At 33.9% G+C, this 20,882-nt stretch overlaps 1 protein-coding gene across 1 annotated transcript in view; it reads left to right on the forward strand.

Moving 5' to 3' along the window:
• The window catches only part of LOC138701219 (carboxypeptidase D-like), an 82,113-nt gene that overhangs the window by 51,634 nt on the left and 9,597 nt on the right, over positions 1–20,882 (forward strand). The window contains exons 13-25 of the mRNA XM_069827891.1: positions 1,158–1,525; positions 1,667–1,757; positions 2,046–2,162; positions 4,259–4,367; positions 5,088–5,233; positions 7,134–7,318; positions 10,251–10,458; positions 12,517–12,661; positions 15,913–16,085; positions 17,276–17,422; positions 18,113–18,263; positions 18,727–18,996; positions 20,252–20,416. Of these exons, the coding sequence (XP_069683992.1) occupies positions 1,158–1,525; positions 1,667–1,757; positions 2,046–2,162; positions 4,259–4,367; positions 5,088–5,233; positions 7,134–7,318; positions 10,251–10,458; positions 12,517–12,661; positions 15,913–16,085; positions 17,276–17,422; positions 18,113–18,263; positions 18,727–18,996; positions 20,252–20,416 (2,275 nt within the window). The remainder of the gene's footprint in view (positions 1–1,157; positions 1,526–1,666; positions 1,758–2,045; positions 2,163–4,258; positions 4,368–5,087; positions 5,234–7,133; positions 7,319–10,250; positions 10,459–12,516; positions 12,662–15,912; positions 16,086–17,275; positions 17,423–18,112; positions 18,264–18,726; positions 18,997–20,251; positions 20,417–20,882) is intronic.

A 20,882-nucleotide genomic window follows, 5' to 3' on the forward strand; every position in this document is an offset into this window, starting at 1 on the left:
TGAAGAGGAGTTGCAGAAAAAAAAGGGACTATGACAAAGAATATAAAAAAAAAGAAAGAAAATAGCAGATATGACTGATAGTGAAAAAAGAAATGTTCGAAGACAAGTGAAATCTGAAGTACAGAAGTTTAGAACATACCTTAAACAATGGGCTGTAAGGGAAAGATAACAACAATCCCTTGGTTTTTTTTTTTTTTAATTAGAAAATCTTTTTTTAAGCTCAACTAATACCAGAATCTTCAATAATAGGAGCAAATGTAACCAATGTGTGAAAAAAGTACACAATTTAATATAATATATTTTTTCCAGTTTTGTTATTCATATTTGCCCGTTTCAGAATATTCCCCCATTACATTTTCCTCCCAGTTCTTTTCTTCTTTAATTAATTTCATTGATACAAATAAGCCAACTTCTCCGGTTTTCACATTAGCATTACAGAGGTTATTCCTTCTCTATTTCTTCTTCTTCTTCTTCTTCTTCTTCTAATCCTTCTTTTTTTCTTCTCCTTTTTAATTTAACTATGTGGACAGTCTTGCCTTTTTCGATTTGAAAGGTCACTCTTAGCTTATATTCTATACAAATAAATATAAAATTACTTTTGACAGAATGCTGACTTACAATTTGCAATTACTGTATAACTCTTGAACTGGTGTAGTAAACAGAGAGTTTCATAATATATAAAAATAATTATTGTTATAATATATTTCTTGTGTGTTGAAATCTCTAATTTCAATTTGTATAGTATCAGTTTCATAAATTATGAATATGATGAAAAGAGCTGTATGCAAAAAAGTAAAGAGAAATGTGGACAGATTTTGTTTCAAGTTTAGAAAGAGATCTTACTAATCCCCATCCCAAAACTTACAAAATCAATACGAAATTAAAGAGTGATGTGCGAGAAAATGTTAAAAATGAATCCTGTAAATGAAAATGAATGGGTTAACTATTTCCAAAAACTTGGTGAGACAAAGAAGACACACTACACAATTTATCACTAGATAATTATATCACAGAATTATTATGATTTGTTTGTTCTTATATGTTATTGATTGCAGCATGTTAACGAAAAAATATGCTAATCCTGTCAGAATATCACCTAAAAATTTAACTGAATAAACAGGATAAGGTGATCTATCAAATATTGGTCCTTGTTTCAGGTTGGTGGTCCTGAAGAAAATAAATTCCACGTTGCATTGATGGGGGGACTGTTTGCCTCTCAACCAATAGGCAGAGAACTTCTCATCCGATTGGCTCGGCATTTGGTTACTGCATATTCAAGAAAGAATCCCTCTGCTATCAACATCTTGTCGAAAGCAGTTATTCACATCTTGCCAGGAATTGATCCTGCATTCGAAAGAATCACTAATCCTATTTGCAATCCTCAAAGTAGTCCTGGAGAAATAGGCTATCAGTTCCTCGTGCCTTGGAATGGGAGCAATGGAGTGGCAGATGCATTGAAGATCATCATGAAGAATGAAGAATTTGATCTCGCACTTAGTATTGAAGGTGATGGAGTTTATGTAAGGTAAGCAGTTTCATAGTTGTAAATATGTAGTCATATGTATTTTCTTGTTTTGGAAATGGAATGAAGTTGATACTTAATGGACTGATGGAAATGTATCACACATCATGTTGTCACATTCCTTATTGAAATTTTTGTTTGCAGTCACCCAGCAGTAGAATTAGACTCTCAGACAGAAAATGTCTTTAAAATGTTGGCTGATCACTATATTCGAGACCATCCGAAGATGTCCTTGGTAAGTCATAATTAATTACCAGTATACCATCCGAAAAATATATTCTACTTACATGATGTAAGAGCCTGTATTCAAAAATATCGTAGTGTAATGTAAGAGAAAAGAGAAGAAGGCAAGAATTTTCTAGAATTTACAGAATTTAGATCCTTACTATTAACTATCCGGTTTAATTGAACTATTATAGAAACATAATTTATAATATTTCATATTATATATTTTCATTTTAATGTTTACGCAGTTCTATCAGGTAGCTCTTCCTGCATTTGTCCTCTGTTTCTTATTGAACAGTTTCAACGCAGCAATCCTTGTGAACACCAAGGGACGACACCAGAAACTACCGACACTACAGCCAAAACAGATGACAAAATCATGGCATTAGCTTACCAGCAATATGGTGTTCCAATGGTAAGTTATTTGTATGATAATCGTTTCACCATCTTTCTGCAGATGGCAATTTAATCACTGATATGATGTTTATTTATTCATATATTCATGTTTTCAACTCTCTCCAACTGCTTATTTGAAAATCAGTTCAGTTAAACGTTTTCATTATACGAAATATAAAGAAAAAGTATTTAGATGCTACAAAAAAATCGATGTCTAGATATTCATGGGGATACATGTTTTTGGGGCATGCCATCCACCTGTGTACAGTGATTTCATCTAAATTATTGAGATGGATTTTGTCCAGAATCTGAGCCAATTTTCAAGAATCACCGGATTTTTTTATGTAGAATAAACTGACAATTAATGAGACAGTCGACGACTATTATTATTATTATTATTATTATTATTATTATTATTATTATTATTATTATTATTATTATTATTAAACACAAACTATTTTAACCTTCATGGAGTGTCAGGTGTGAGCAGTGAGTCGACCCTTTGTCACAGATGGTCAGAGTCTGAAACCCCTTCACATGTTCTTGACAGCTGCCCTCACAGTGCTTTAGTGATTACTTCCAGACATCATTTCGTTAAACATCATCTAGCACAAATGTTGAAAAAAGAAAGATTTTGACTTGTGGAAAGGTATTTGCTGTGGCCTCAGATGAAATTGCAGATTCAGTGATATAATTGTATTCCATAAAAACAACCCTACTGCCCTAATTGTTGACTCTACAATAATTATTCTTATCTGTCACCAAATGTTGCATTAAAAAACAGAATCTGTATAGTAAATGTGAAGAATATTATAACTGGAAATTTTCGCATAAATATGGACAACGAAATTTTTTTATACATGCACTTCTCTTTGGTCCCAGAGGTATACCATCGGAAGCTGCTGTAATGTTTTTCAAGACTTTCGGCTTGGAAGATGATAAATTGAAAGATACATGTGAAAACAACCTAAATTGATTCTATGCATATTTTTTTATCACGATATTTATGAAAATTAAATTTAAATTGACTATTTTCATTCATATTCATTAATTTACTTTAATTAATTACTGCTGTAATAATTACTGGTATTGTAAAATTGTTACAAGTGTAATTCATACAATATGATGTGTTATCACTGCAGATGGCCCCTTACACCTTTTTAGGGAGATTACCATTACTTGTAATAGAAATTTTTTTACATATAAATGATCAACTGAAGCATGGTCTTATAGTGTATGTCTTTTGAACAATACTGTATAGTTCAAAAAGTGCAGAAAATCATTCACAGCATAATAAAGGAGCTGAAGCAAGACATGTAAAACGTATGTATAATGAGAAAGTACGTTTCATCCTCATGACACTCATTCTTTATCCTGAAAAGTGTGAATCAAAGAAATCCAAAATGAATGTAATCATGAAACTAGATTTTTTTATAGTCTTACTATGAATGAAAATATTCTGTTTACACTTTCCAGAGTTATCTAAATTGTTCCTCTATATCATTCTTATATCAGTTACTATTTAAACATGCGTTTTATTTATTACTCATTATTCAAAATTCTCGGATTCAGACTCCGCTTAAAGCTGTTGAATTTTATGATAAAAATTCAAGTACAGTATGTTTCAGGAAGAAAATAAAGGGAGAAGTCATGTGTAATAACAATTTATTTTATAAATTTCATCTTATTTTGAACATTTTATGTTCATACATACATATTATTCAAGACCACAACACATGCATCCATTGGCTAGGTTTACATATAGTATCACAATACATCTGATGATGGTACACCCCAGTACCGAAAACGTTAATGTAACTAATTAATAAAATTATATTTATAAAACAAGATAAGCATAGACGGTTCAGTTGATATTTCATTAATTTATTTTTTGTATGAAAGTATTATATCTGTTAAATATTCCACTTGGCGGCCATATTAGACTCACTTGCTTTATTCCTGCAGATGCATGATGTAGTCTTATTAAGAAATATTTTGTGAACTTCGTACATGTGATTAGCATTCATTTCGAATTGTTAAAATGTATAAGATTATAGCCTTGTACTTGTGTCTAAAAAAATTGGTTGATTCGACAGTGTATATATTTTATTCCAGGTGACAGCTCATGTTGGTTGTTGTAAATATACTCCTGCAAGTGATTTGGGATCTCTGTGGAGGGAAAACCTGAATTCATTGATTGAATTTCTAGCAGCTGTTGAGCAAGGTAAGAGTTCTTGTTTTTCGGTATATTACCTTGCAGTAGTTATCACAATCTTTTCTAAATATGATTTGTGTCACCCCATTTATTGCCTAGACAATGTTCTTGAAAATTTATCATATGGTGAAAAAAACAGAGCGGGAAAAATATATAAAAAATAAGTTCTCAGCTTTTTAAGATAAACCACAAAATTAATAAAAAAAAATACTGCACAAATAATTGAATTGTAGGTATATTTCATATGAGAGATTGGAGTGGTTCAAACACCTGCATGGAATTGGAATATATCAGTCCCCTAACTGCCCATTGTGCAACCCAAACCAAGAAATGGATTCGGAACACCTCAAAATCTGTTCTTCAGTGGCTGACCATGACAATATTTTTTAAAAATATTGGAGTGCAAGAGGTCAAATGACTTTATTGTCAAACGCCTGGCATTAGAAAACAACAACATATGAGAGATTTCTCCTTTTGCTTACATGGTACATTATAGTTATATTTATAACCCCTGGAGGCAGGGTGGCCCAGCTATACCCTCAGGCACCTCGGGGTCGCCACTCCCTGTACCCACCGTGGTGGGCTCCTGAGGGGAATAAAAGGGTTAGCACAATTAATTAATTATTATTCATATGTTGTATAAATACTAATGAAATCAATTTGTAACATAGTTATTTTATAGTAACTAAATTCTTCTAACATGCATATGTTTAACCTACGTTTTTTCAGGTGTTAGAGGTCATATTGAAGATAAGAATGGTGAACCTCTTCGAGAAGCTGTCGTGCGAATAAAAGGCTTTGAAAAGCCTCTTCGACTTACAAAGAATGCTGCCTTTTTCAAAGCAATGCTTTCACCTGGAGAATATGAACTAGAGGTGTGTAAAACATTTAGATAAAGATATTTTTTCAAAAACCGTTAAAGTGATATATATCTATGTTTTGTGTATTTGTTCATATCTATCAATAATTTTACAGTAATATGAAATAAAATAGATCTTGATGTATCATTTTATACAGCACTATTGACTGCCTAACAATTATTTTTAAATATATGTAGTAAATCTGTTCTCTATTACACATTATATTTACGAAAATATATAAAATAAGAGGACTTGACATTCTAATTTTAATGCTCTTGACTAGCTGTCTCAACTTAATTATAATTCTTTACATTTTGCATATAGACTGAATTGAATTACATTACCTCATAAACTAAGTTAGTCATTAAAACGTAACTGAAGAATATTGCTGGAGAATCTTTAGTGTATTGTAAATATTCATAATTTAAATATGTGTATCACTATTGTATTGATTAAGGCTGGTTGAATGGAAGAGAAGGCCTTATGACCTTAACTCTGCCAGTGAAAATAAAACGTTCTATTATTATTATTATTATTATTATTATTATATAACACATCACTTTTAAAGAATGGAGTATTTTAGTATTTTCTTAATCTTGTATCAGTAAATTCTTTTTAATTCTCTGAAATATAATATTGAGTGGAATTTATACATTCTAAATTAACCTTTTTATAATGAAATATTGAAACTAAATTTCACATACTTTGATAAGTATGAGACGAAAAACGAAAAGAGACCTCTTGTCGAAAATTTAAGATTTAGAGTTTATTTCAAAATTCAGCATTAAATTCTGAAAATTTTTATACCAAATTTAGATTTCTAACTAATAAATTGAGTGAGTTATGGCATTTTGAATATTTGTTACAGAAATGAGGTGTTTTGAGAAAACAAGCTTTAAAGTTTTACATTGTCACTATCGTTATAATTTTACATATTTAAGACACTTTTAAATCGATATGAGCTTAAACAGTAAAAACTAAGCTATAATAATTGACAAAATAGCGAATTAGACCTTAATCATCCATTTTGCTTGTACTGAAAAGTTTACTTCTCCGACAAGAGGTCCTTTTTTGCTTTCTGCGTCACAAATTATTTTGAGCATTAAATTAATAAATTTAAGTAGTTTTCAATGTAGTGTAATGCATAATTTATTTATCATTCTAAGTGTCGATGAAACTTCATATTTATCATTCAATATATGGTATATTGTTTGAACAATAGAAGTAGACGAGTTCGTGAAAACATTTACTTAATCGTATTTTCATTATTGAAGAGCTCTGTCTTTAACATCAGAAGCACCAAGAAATTTAAAAATAAATAAAAAAACACTGAGCTAAAGTCTGTCCAATGAAAGATTATTGGTGTAAACTCATTCACATGGTCTTAAGATCTGAATTGGCAATGACTCTGTTGCACTGCCTACTGGATCGCATGGCTGTGTAAACTGCCTGCTCAATCAAACTTATTTTACTACTACGTGACAGTACACACCGCTATTACTGTTAACGTTAATAGCAGTGTGCACTACTTGCCACCTAGCGGCTACTCGTGTATAAGTGTTGATTGAGCAGGCAGTGTAAGCAGCCATAGGATGTGACCCAGCAGGCAATGTTCTGTTGCCATGTGAACAGATCTATTGAGATTCTATGGTTTATCATCATGTTATTCTTTGCTAGACAGTGGACAGAGTATATTGCTTTGGATATTAGGGGTGAACTCGACAAAGAATCTCGATTGTGGGTTCGCCCTTAATATCTGCAATGTTTCATATTTTCCTCGTCATCATCATAATAGTGATTATCACTATCATCACTGTCACATGACCACCATTGTTCACATGACGTGTATGAGCATGTAATGATCAGTATATGCAAAGCAACAAATATTAATTATATGAATGGCATTTCATTACAGGTATCATGCCCACATCACGTGCGCAAAATTGTACACACAAAAGTACTGAAGAATCAATTAAATTACGTGAAAGTGGTATTGGATCGAGTAGCAGGAGAAGATGAAGAATATCATACTTATTCTCAGATTCAGAAACTTCTGTCACACCTAAACTCTGATTATGCTTCCATTACAAGACTGCATAGGTAAGTAGCAAAAAATGTCAAGCAGTATTTCGGTGGTTCGCGCAATACCGGGCAGAACTCTAAGCACAACCCGCTGCCGTCATCCAGACTGTAGCGAGCTTGAAACACTTGGACACGTGCTTGGACAATCCCCTAAAGGCGAGCTGCTGATAAATGCTAGACATCATCGTGTACGACATCGTTAAAAACTTTAAATTGGGAGATTCATGAGGAGGTACAGATGGTTCTTTTAGACGGGCAGACATTATTGCTATCAACGGATGCTTAAAACGGGCTCTTGTTCTTGACCTTACTATCCGTTTCGAAAGAAACCTAAATCAGGCCACCGAAGTTGATGTTGAGAAGAAGTCTATATATAAACCTTGTCTGCCGTATTTTTCTCAAAAGTACAACGTTCCTCTTAAACAATGGTCTGTCATTGGTTTGCTGTTTATCAGTAGAGGTTCAATTACAAAATTCACATGGAATTATCTTAAGAAACTTCACATTCCTTTTGATTATGTAATGTCTATTCTTATAAATATTATCAAGGATTCTCTTCAAATATTACATCATCATCTCTATTTCAATTAATCAACTTATATTTGCCTTCAACAATTAACTTTATTTTTTCTTTAATGTATCACATCACATTATATTGTACATGTTTATTGTATTCAGAACCCTTGTGGTCACTCAAACTCTTTGAGCTGATGTCTATAATTTAGAAATTTATTATTATATATGTATAATAAGTTTTAACCATATAAACTGAATATACACTCCTTTAAATCCTAAGATAATAGTCTGTGTTGCAAACTGTGAAATTTAAAATACAAGGTGATTCAAAAAGGATGGTGCAAAAGTAAAGTTGATTTATTCGTAACTGAACGAACCTAACACACTGGATTGACATGAAAAGACACATTAACTGTCCAAGTTTTACCTCTACACTACAAATGCTCAATGTGAGCCCCGTTCGTGATATGACAGATGTCGAAACGGTACTACTTCAGTTCTGTTCAGACTCTTGCCAGCATGTTCTCGAATATCGACTCCACTGTTTCTGTGATGCTTTGTCTCAGGTCATTCCGGTTTTGTTTGTAGCTTATGGGTGACATACACGAAGTCCTTGGTGTACCCCAACAGAAAGACGTTGCAAAGTTTTTGATCTGGCGATCATAGAGGACGAAGGCGAGGATATTGGTGAATTGTTGTTTCCTGCACTGCTGATCCAGTGTTCTAGTAGGGAAACATTACACTTCCATAAGAGCGCAGTGCCATGAATTGTGACATCTGTAGTTCCCTACCAGCCCCCTTTGTGGCCTTGTTATGACTGTGTTTGTACAGTAGTGGCAAAAAAAAAAAAACCAGACCGACCCTTGTAGCTGATTTCAGAGTCACAGATTCAAATTTTGCTAGTCACAAAGCACATCCATCTTGTATAATTAATTGTAACAACGAAATTTATTGCATTTGTTCGATTCTTACCGTCTTTTGTTTCCTTCAATGCCTCAAACTTACAGACGAAAAAACTTTGAGAGTTTTATTTTCATATGGCATCAATATTACATTTCTACCTCTATTCGGCAAAGATAACTACGTATTTTTACATTAAATAGCAGTACATACCTCTGGCTTCACTATCCATATTGAAATTACAGACGTGGACAAATTATTAGAAAAATTGGAGATTTTTATTATATATTTTTACAAAATATTATTCTTCAATTTAGTCTACAGTTGACATCTCTGCGTATTTCCAAATTAATTAAAAAATTGAAGATTTGTGTTGTATATTTTTACAAAATTTGACTCTTCAATTTAGACTACAATGGATATTTTTGCAAATTTACAAATTATTAGCAAAAGTAAAGATTTTTTTTGTATATTTTTAAAAACTTCGACTCTTCAATTTGGACTACAGGTGACATTTTGGATATTTCCAAATTATTAGCAAAACTGAAGATTTTTATTATATATTTTTATAAAATTTGACTCTGCACTTTAGACTGCAGTTGGCATTTTTGCATATTTACAAATTATTAGCAAAATTGAAAACCAATATATATTTTTTACAAAATTTGACTCTTCAATTTAGAATAGCCTACATTTGACATTTTTGCATATTTCTATCTACTGTAATGATAGAAATATGTAAAATTGTCAACTGTAGTCTAAATTGGAAAGTCAAATTTTATAAATAGAATTATCATAAAAATCGTCAATTTTGTTAATAATTTGTCCACGTCTGTACCACAATTTGACACAATACACAGCACAGGATTCTTTTGTATCAGCTACAAGGGTCATGCCAGTTTTTTTTTGCCACTACTGTACATGGCTCATATCCTATGTACTGTCTCTTCAGAAATCTGTGAATGACCCACACTTTTTCCAAGACAGAAATAGCCATTGCTTTCGAATTGCCTCACCCAACGTGCAATACAGTTTTTGTGTTGCATCCTTACCAAATTTAGCCCTAAAGCTTCTCTGTACTGTTGCTAGCCCCCATTCCATGACGCAGAATACTTTGTCTTGCTTGTTTCAATGTTGTGATTTAGTGTAGCATTACACTACAACTCTGGTGTGATGACATATACTAGCAAATAAGCACACAATAATGTGAGACCTGTCGCCTTCATTATTTTTAATAATTGACCGTTTAACATTGTTGTCACTCTCGCTACAGGTTCTTACTTTTGCGCCTCTTTTTTTAATCACCTTGTATTATTCAGACCTGAATATGTTTGCAGATTGATAAATGTAATTAAACCTTTAGGTGATAGTGATCATTGGTTTCTTCAAAACAATCAGTTTATTTTCTTCCAGTGTTGTGCAAGTATCCACTCTGAACATATTGAAAATATTACTACTAATATAAAATTTCCTTTGTTTCAGCTCTCTGTTACAAACTGAATAACAAAATATTAATTTTTTTTTTTTTTTGCAGTATTGGTACTAGCGTCGGTAATAGGAACATAACAGTAATGGAACTTGGTTTACAAAAGAGAGATACCTCGACGAAAGGTTATCCTGCACTTTTGTTTGTTGGTGACCTGCACGGAGATGAGCCAGTTACAACAGAAATGTTAATGAATCTCATCCAGTATATCTTGTCCAATTATGGTACTGATGAACAGATAACAGAGTTCGTTAAGGTTGGTTATTTCTATGTTATGAGTTCTTAATATTCAGTGACCAGTTTTTTGCCAGTGAAGAAAAAAGATAAAAATTTGAATATATTTATTTATCCTGTTACTTTGTGTCCTGCACTGTAGCATTGTAGTCATGCCTGGGTCTCTTATGAAATGTACACTGGTTCGAGTCCTCATGGGGAAGGGATTTTCTCATGAAATATTGGCTGGGGAGATCATTATGCTAATCACACCTCCATTCGTGTTGTATGATTGTTTACTTCTGCTGAGACATGTGAACTTGAGGCCAGCTGGCCAGCTTGGCCCTTCATGAGCTAGTCACACCAAGGACAGAATGGAATGGATACTTTCTGTTCATATATAGACTTATTCAGTTTGGTAATTTAGTAATGGATTGGATTGATTTAGATTATTACATTCTATGAATTCAAGTACACATGTTCATGGATAATTGTAGATACATGGTAAATATATTTTTTTTATCCAATGCCACCAGGTTGTCTTTTCGACATTTTGGTCTTCTCTCCTGGCCGTGGCTTAGTTGTAACCCACTTCTGAGGTTGGGGCACCTGGAAGGTGGAGTTACATACCCCAATGATGTGATAGGATGATTATGATAATGTGGTGCCAGGAGAGGTCTTAAATCTAAACTTAACCTAAATTCCAGACCATGGACAAACACAGGAATAATCCCCTTTAAGGAAAAATTCCTGTGCTCTAACTGGGAATCGAACCCGGGACCTCATGAACTATTGCCAGAAGCTCTGACCACTAGACCATGAGGCTGGTCACATGGTAAATATATACGTACTTATAGCCCACAAGCTACTTATATATTCAAACAGAGTTCCTGGAGTGGGAATGTTTTTATAGAGTAAAAGCATTTGAACACAGATACTTTTTGAGAGCAGATTTTAAGGGTCTCATACATGCAAAGAATTACCTGGAAGTAAGTCTGTACAAACCCAATTCCACAGGCAAGTCTCCTCGTGTATTGACGAAACGTATTAAGACTTTTGGCCTTGTGTAAAGTCTCCAGACGTCTGCGACTGCTTGAAATTTTCCGACTGTAGCACTCTCCAAATTAAGTGACAAGAATTAAACATAGAAACAAATCATACTTATGTGCATGTGATCGAGATTTCGTCATTTTTTCGTTTTAAGCAGTTTTCTGTAGCAAAAGGCAGCAAGTTATGAAAGTACAGATTTGAGAAATTGTTCTTATGCATTTATATTAACGTTAAACCTGGAAGGAATGGTATTTCTCGCGTGACCGCATTTCTTCACAGCGAATTATTGATTTTAACGACCTTTAACGACTTTTTTGTGAACTATAAGTCTAGGAGGTAAGTCTGAGCCAATCATTCATTTCAGACATACCTCTCTGAGATAAATCTTTGTTTGTATGGGATCCTTTAATTTATTAATTGATTCTATTTCTAAGGGTAAAGAATTGATAGAAAATTTGTGTACATTCATTCATGAAATGATTTAATTATTTGGGTTAAATACTGAAGATCCACTGTTCCAACCAAACAGGACTGTACGAAGGGATTTTTCTGATCATTATTCCTTACAGAATTATTTTGAGATTCCTTGAGTGGGCTTGTGTGGTAACCATTCATTCATTTTTGTCTTTTGCTGAAGTTAATAAAACATGTAGTTATGCACTTATAGCTTCCAGTAACCAAGAAGAATTTTATATTTGAATTTTGGAAATTGTGTCTAAGTCTTCACTTCGTTTGTTAAATGCATAATTATGGATTCTTTATACATGATTCTTCACATCTTTGTGTTCGGTATTCATACTAATATTAATATCCTATTACCCACCATGTTATCAATAATGCCACAGAAATTCAAGATAATATTATTTTGTAAGATATCAGACATTTGAATCGTTTCAGTAGCAGCCTAAAACTAGTTCGTGTATCAGTTTAAAACATCTCTCAGATTTATTTTCACATTATCCTGCTCTTTGATTGCGTTTTTTCAATATGTGTATCAGAACATGATAGAAGTACTATCTACCTATGTCAGTAAAATTACTTTTTGTTCCAGAAATTAACGATCCATGTTGTGCTTGATGCAAATCCTGATCATACAGCATTGCAGAAAGAAATGTTACCAGAAGACTGCAGTCCTAATCCTAAAAGTGGTAACAACAAGAATAATGTGAATTTGGATACCGATTTTCCTTCAGAAGGTAAAATTCATGTTTCATTGATATCTCTCTCTCTCTCTCCCCTTCCTCCCCTCTCTCTTCTCCTTCCTCTCCTCTCTTTTTCCTCTTTCCTATTCCCATTCCTTCGTCCCTCTTCCCCCTCTCACCCTCTCTCTCTCTCTGTTTTTTTCCTCCGTTGGTTCACAGTCATACCTTTTTTTTTTTATTTGCTGGTGCAGTACTTCGATAGCAGACCTATCATGGTAGATATGGAATATTATAATGCAAGTGACTGCTTCCTAATGAAATTGATTTTTATTGTCTTTTGTAATAAATGCACCATTACAGTGCTGATGCTCTTTTAGTAATCTTTTAAGAAGACTTTAATATACGCAATAATTATGATACATGTTGTTGTTGTTATCTAATGCCAGGCTTTGGCAACGAAGCCATTAGCGTTCTTGCTCTCCAATATTTCTCTGTGGTGGATCCATCAGGTAGAACTTCACAGGATTGTAGATGATCTTCAGTCATTTCTTCTTCTTTGTTGCATAGAGGGCAATTTGGATTTGTGTAAATTCCTATTTTATTCAAGTGTTTGGCCAAATAATCGTGTTCTGTAAGCAGTCTGAATTTTTCTACTGGAGATTTACGTGGGATTTCTGGAATAATTTCTGGTTTTTTTATTAAAATGCTCCATTTTTTATCTTTGGCTTTGGTACATAGTGCTTGGTTTTGCTTGATTTTATATTTATTTTTAATTAGTCTTTTGATGGATGTAGAAATGTTCCACAAGTGGTGCTTGTGAGAAAGGTCGGTGGACTCTAAAACTCCTCCCGGCCAGGTCCGATGGACCCATTAACCAACGACAGGTGTGGCCCTCCAGTCATACTGGGGGTTTACGTGAGTGGGTGATGTAACCACCATTACAAACAAAAAATTGATGCCCACTTAAAAAACGGTTACACTTATGCTGATTAACCTTTTACATAATTATGATACATTTAATCAATCTTCTTAATGTATCCAGTTATTTGCTGACAACATAAAGTCCACTATAGTCCACTGTAGTCTATTCAGTTGTTTTTCACGAGAAATGAGGGGTAGGTATTTTGATCGGTGTTTATTATAGATGCCTGTTGTTAGTAGCCAGAGTTGGGGTGTAGTCAATATATACTGCAGGGCTGTGTCTTCTGCAACTGGTGCGGTACTGATGATTTTAATTGACTTCTCTTGTGGTTTATGGGTGGACAGTACAGAAGAATGTGTTCCAGATCATCATGATTATTACACCACAGACAGGATACATTTAATGACTGATATCAATACTTATATGGGAAAATAGAGATTTGAATGGTAAATGTAGCTTCCACTGAGACAGTATATTTCTCACAGTCAAAGAAACAACTTCAAACTGCTTGCAGTGTCTATTTTTTAACCCCCTTACACTTTCACTCTGTATCCCTTATTATTTATATATATACACACAGACACAGACACACTGTATTTCAGAAAATAAAATGTGTAAAGAAATTAATATTGAAACTGAATTTCTTAAACGCGCAGAAGTTGTAAATATTTCACATAGAAAAAAGTGTTTCATTAGAATTATTTATTAGAGTGAAGTTAAAGTCATCAGGCCTTCTCTTTCACTTCACCATAAATCGACCTGAGGTACAAAATAATTCGTACAATATAATAAAATTATAACATTCAATCAGATTAGCTATATGATACATGTCACAGATGCTAGTACTAATATAAAATAGTATAATTTGAAAAAGTACATGAAATGCAGAATATAAAATAATACAGAAAAATAACGTACAGACAGTTAATGAAATAATATTACAAATAAAAATAAATCTTAAGCTAAATCCTTAGGGGACAAAAGAAAATACTATATTAATATGGAACATTAGCTTACACACAGGCATAAATATAATAAATATTTCTAGCTCCTATCTAATAACAACTTTCTAAGTTTATTCTGAAATGTCGGTAGGTCCGACAGTCTCTAATCTCGCACAGGAGAAAATTCCAGAGTCGGGAGAGTGGAACATTAAATGTTGAAGAATATGCAAAGGTTCTATGTTGGAGGATTAGAAGTAGACCTGAATCACATATTCATCTCTTGAATATCTATTCAAACATTCCCAAATTTGATTAATGAATGTGAACATTATAGAATTTGCAACTTACCAATATGATACTCTTCTTGATTATGTCATAAATGAATATACAATAGACGCAAATGAGGTCAGAATTGCCGATTTCAGAAATGAAAGTGAATGTAAAACATAACCCACATGAAAGATTGGCACCTCTGCATTGGAAACTGGATTTATCACTCGCCCTTCTAGTGCCATACAGGAAATGAAGCTTCCATCCTCTCTTTCCAGTAATTAACACAACATTTCTGCCTGCCCGCCCACCGGCTGTCTGTCTGTCATTGGGGAAGGAGAGGGGGAATGCTGCTAGCTCTAGTTGCAATGTTGCACTCGCCCAGTACCTTCTACATGCTTTACTAGAGACGTCAGAAGTCGATTCTTTCCCCGAAATCATTGTAGGCTCTCTGGTAGAAGAGGAGCTGCCAGCATTGTCTGAATGTGTGCTAAAGAACTTTATGCTCAACCATGCCGAAATGTAGTAATTACACACCTGGTAGTAGCCCTTTAATGCACCTCATTAAAGTACACCTATTCATTATAATTCAGTTGTTCAGCCAATGAGAAATTACCATTGTACCATTGTAAAACTGCAAGTATCGATTATTCTTGGATATGCAATCGAAAGACAATTAGCGAAAGGTCACGGAGGCTGGAAATCCAATACTGTTGCAGAAGGTTATGTTCTGTTACTATAATAATTAGCGTTAATTATAAATAATATTCAAATAAATTCAATTTGTCATCTCGTTTTTCAATTCTAAATCAATTTCCAGGTTATATCAAGACTAATGTTCATGTTATTCTCTAGATTATATCAAGGTCAATGACATTCGTGCCTCGGAAAAAATCAATACTTTCGCGTCTGCACAATTTCACAATTTAGGTCAGTTCCGCTCCTCACTTACATAACCATAACATGAATACTTATGAATAATTTCAAGTTAGAAATATGGTCGAGCATAAAAAGTCGTATGAAACTTGCCTATAATGGTAATTAAGGTGCTTGTATGAAAATTATGAAACTTGCTTGCGCTCGTTTCATAAACAAACATACTCGCGTCTTAATTACTACCATTATAGGCTCATTGCATAATGTACTATAAATTGTTTGTTATATTGCAGTTGAGAAAAAACATCTTCCTCAACCAGAAACACAAGCCTTAATGGATCTTATACAAAATACAGCACCTGTATTGACTGTGGCTTTGCACGCTGGATCTCTGCATGTGGATATACCATTTGCTAATGACAGAGGACCTAAGAAGGGCAATAAGTTTGCAACATCCGATGAAGAGGTGGGGAATTATTGACTTGTTATTCTTGTAAAGACACTGTTCTCATTGTTGTATTATTGCTAGTGTATCTCACCTCGAATTTAGATCCCAAACAGTTGCATTCTGTTACATTGCTAGACTCTGAGACTTGAGTTTTTCATTGCAATAATCGATTATGGCTTCAATTGACCGTACTGTACTTCATAGAAATTAGGAATTTGTACGTGTGAACTAGTTAGGTAACACCTATCTCTAGCTTTCCTAGATATAATTCTCTTGTTGACTTCTTTACAGTGCTAAAATTCATCCAAAATATACTGTGTTTTTGCTTTATCATAATTACATTCGGGCCACCAGTGTAGGTCTGTGGACTAAGGCACCTGTCTGCCGATCCGGAGTTGTGTTCGGGTGCGGATTTGATTCCCACTTGGGCTGATTACCTGGTTGGATTTTTTCCGAGGTTTTCTCCAATCGTAAGGCAAATGTCGGGTGATCTGTGGCGAATCCTCGGCCTCATCTCGCTATCACCAATCCCATCGATGCTAAATAACCTCATAGTTGATACAGCGTCGTTAAATAACCAAGTAAAATAAAAAAATAAATAAATAATTACATTCATTCTTCCATTCTCTCTTGTCCTTTTTAATTTTCCTTTTGAAACTGTAAGAATTAAGAAAAACATGCACTATTTGTTTGTATTCTTTTGATCCTGAAAAATAATTGATATAATACAAAATGAAATTAAGTACTTTCTTATTGAATTGTAACTTTTATTTTGTAATTCTATACTTATATTATTTTGTTATGTAATACAATAATGTGATGTTCATATTTTTGTAATATTTAATAATTTACATATCAGAACAAGTTCAGTTTTTTTTCGTGAGTATTATATCAATAATAAAAATAATAATAATAATAATAATAATAATAATAATAGTGTAACCCTACATTAATTAAAGCTTGAAAATGTAATTTCACAAGGCAAGTACTCATAATGATCATTTTTTTATTGTCCATGTAATATTTTCATTACCGAGCGAGTTGGCTCAGACAGTAGAAACAGGAGCTTAACAATAGTAAAACGGCCTACTGGTATACCTACAAATCCTAAACACGTGATATGTTAAAGCATGTATAAATAAACTTAAAAAAAATCATTATTATGATTATGATAAAACTTAAATGCTTAAATTGTTCGTTATTTTCAGATGTTCCGTATACTTGCCAAGAGTTACATTTCACATCATCCTACTATGGGAAGTGGTTATCCTAATTGCTCAAGTAACCCCAGGGACTTCTTTGAACATGGTATAAGTAATGCAGGTAGTTGGAAGCAACGGAATGGCAGCATGATTGTAAGTTCAAGTTTATTTATTGTCATTGTACAGTAAGATAAAAATGAGTAGTCCACACCTGTGGAGTAATGGTTAGCACGTCTGGCCACGAAACCAGGTGGCCCGGGTTCGATTCCCGGTCGGGGCAAGTTACCTGGTTGAGGTTTTTTCCGGGGTTTTCCCTCAACCCAATATGAGCAAATGCCGGGTAACTTTCGGTGCTGGACCCCGGACTCATTTCACCGGCATTATCACCTTGATCTCATTCAGACGCTAAATAACCTAAGCTGTTGATAAAGCGTCATAAAATAGCCTACTAAACATAAAAATGAGTGTGTTCATTTCATGTGATATTGAACACCTGTACGTTAAATAACACCATCATCTTATATGTTACAGTGTAAACCTCTTACATTGTATTATACTTATCACTCAACAAACGAAACAGATTTTATCTACTCATTATAGTAATAACTGAGTATTTATATTCATGTTACTAATATAATTTATCTATACATACTTGAATTTATATTCAAGAATATGTCATTTTTCTTGGGGAACTATTGGAAAGTAGCAATATTATATATTATATTATATAATTTATATTAATAACAAAATAGAACGAATTTTTTTTTTTTTTTTAATACCCATACATGTGTGCTGATAGAGAAAAGCATTAAAATTACAGTTGTACATCATTAAATTCTACAGGATTACAGCTACTTGAATACAAGCACATTCCAGTTGGACGTTTTCGTTGATTGCTGTGGCTCACCAGACAAGTCTCGTCTTCCCACAATCTGGAACCAGCACAGACAGAGTTTGATGGCAATGATAGAAATGGTAACCAAAGGAATTACAGGTATTTATTTTATAAAATTCTTCTTCAATGTCTTGTTCCTAATCCCAAGTAATTAGTTCTATTACATTGTGTAAAAACATTACTAAACCGTATCATTTATTAACCGAATCACCAGTAATGAACAACTTACATTCATGAACTAGAATTTGTTTATTTATTTATTTATTTATTTATTTGATTCCTCTTCCCACTTCCTGTCTCACTCTCTCTCTGTCCCTCTCGCTCTCTGTCCCATCCTCATCCTCTTCTTTTCATATTTCTCCCTCCGTCTCTCTCCCTCTTTTTGTCCCTCTCCTTCCTTCTCTGTCCCTTCTACGTCCCTCTTCCTTCCTCCCTTCCTCTCTCCTTTCCTCTCCTCTCTTTCTTTCCATCTCTCCCCCCTCACACAAAATGTGGTATTTTTATTTATTTATAAGTACCACTGATATAATGTGAGAAGATTTAAAACTGTTTTCTTTTTCAGGTTATATTATTGATGATGAAAATGCTCCAATACGTAATGCAATAGTAACTGTAGAAGGCAGTACACATGTTATAAAGGGCTCAGCAACTGGGGCCTATTGGCGGTTTCTCCCTCCAGGTGATCATACTGTCACAGTGTCTGCACCTGGCTACCTCCCAACTACTAAGCTCGTGCATGTGACCAACAACCAGTCAGGTTCCGTCATGTTCAGACTTGCCAGGGATGAGACTGTCATTGGCTTGCCTAGAATGGTGTTTATTATGTTGGCTGGTAAGTAGATTCCTCACTTGTGAACAACAGTTTACAGCTTGTTTTGAATGAACTTTAATTATTAGTACTATTGGCACTTTGCAGGGGCGAATGCTAGTTACGAAAGTTAGGCTTGCTCTTTTATTCATAGGGGAATATGGGAGGATATAATAATTCATAATTAATAAAAATAATCAGACCCACATAAATAATTTATTTTATAATTATGAAATCATTATGAGTCATGGATCATATTCGCTTATCATATGTAGAAGTTCGATATAATACAGCAAACATGGCCAACAAAACAGTTTATTTAGTTTTTCGACCCTGCCAACCAATGCACATTGTTGTATTGAGCATTACTGAACGAGCGCACATACTCTCTATAATATCTGTCTTCTCTTGAATAGTCCTTCGGGAAAAATGGATTTAATAACAAGGTTTCAATAACACAATTCCGAACTCCTTGCAATACTTCAAATTAATGTTTAAGAATTAATAATACATGCAGCAGCTAACACATGCATTCCGCTCATACAATTACATTGCACAGCACATTCCCGCTGTCAATACTGCTATGTGTAACGTTAAACAGTTGTTGGTGTAGCTCTCGGACCAGAGCTTCAAACAACACATAGTGCACCTAGGACGGACCAAGGAGGAAGGCACTTGCGCGCGCATCATATTCTCGCTATTTCTACGTCTTTCCTGTAGCTCCGAGAAACGAGCAAGCATTGCGATACTTGTGGTGTGCAACCTGCAGGTGGTATTACGCCTATACAGTATTCCAAAAATCAAAATAAATTTTAATGTACGTAATCCCATTTTGAGAAATACACATTATACGAAAATATTGGGCTTGCGCAGCAAGTATAGCATGCCCTGAGAAATCGCCCCTGGCACTTTGTTAGTATCTTATAATTGTATGCAAGCGGGAAATATATGCTCCCATTTTTTATGATTGTAAGTTTATTTCTATAATTTTACTTATTGATCAAAATATAGTTTAGTTAATTGGATATAATTGTAAGCCTCGGAAATCTGAATTATATAATGATATAATAAATAATGTAGTCGCCACAGTGGTCCAGTGGTTAGAGTGCTGGACTCAATCCTGTGGATGCGGATTCGGACCCTGTCTACCCCTGATTTATGACTTGTGTTGGGCAAGCCTGTGGTTCAGGTAATACAGAGGTTTTCTCTGGGAGCTCCAGTTCCTTTGTGGCATCCCAACAAATCTCCATTATCATATGCAAATATTTCTTTTTCGCAGGTTGTGTGTGCATGGCAATAGTTGTGTTGGGAATATGTTGCTACACAGCTTGTCAAAAAAGAGCAAATAGGGATAGGAGGGACTACTATTTTTCTCCTATTCCTCAAAAACTGCTGTTCGATGATGATAAAAAAGATGTAGACCTTTTCCGGGCACCACTCACAGGTAAAATATTTATTTCTTGTCTGTTTCATACATTTACTGAAAATAACGCAAATCATAATAATGATTAAGGCTCACATATTTGTTCATAAAAATATGTTAAAATAAATGTTTGTAATACTATGAATTACACATCACTTGAAGATAAAATTGTGAATTTAATAGAAACTAATTATGTGACTGAAACTAGAAAAATTTAACATAGTTTTAGTGAAACTATGCATTTTCGCGCATCTTACAAGTGACACTTGAGCTTTGACTGGCATCCAGTTTTGATTTCCGTTAACACGACATTTGTTTACACCATTACATCAACAGGTATTTTGAAATAATATTTAGACAATTGAGGACCTAACAACGTAAATGTGCTAAGTGTCAAAAACAACTTTCTGACATACTGATGAAAAACACGCTGTGAAATGCATATTGAGATACCTACAACACCATCTTTTGGCGCACAAATGAGTCA

This window comes from Periplaneta americana, chromosome 6 (assembly GCF_040183065.1).
Source record: "Periplaneta americana isolate PAMFEO1 chromosome 6, P.americana_PAMFEO1_priV1, whole genome shotgun sequence".
In the NCBI taxonomy this organism is placed as follows: Eukaryota; Metazoa; Arthropoda; class Insecta; order Blattodea; family Blattidae; genus Periplaneta; species Periplaneta americana.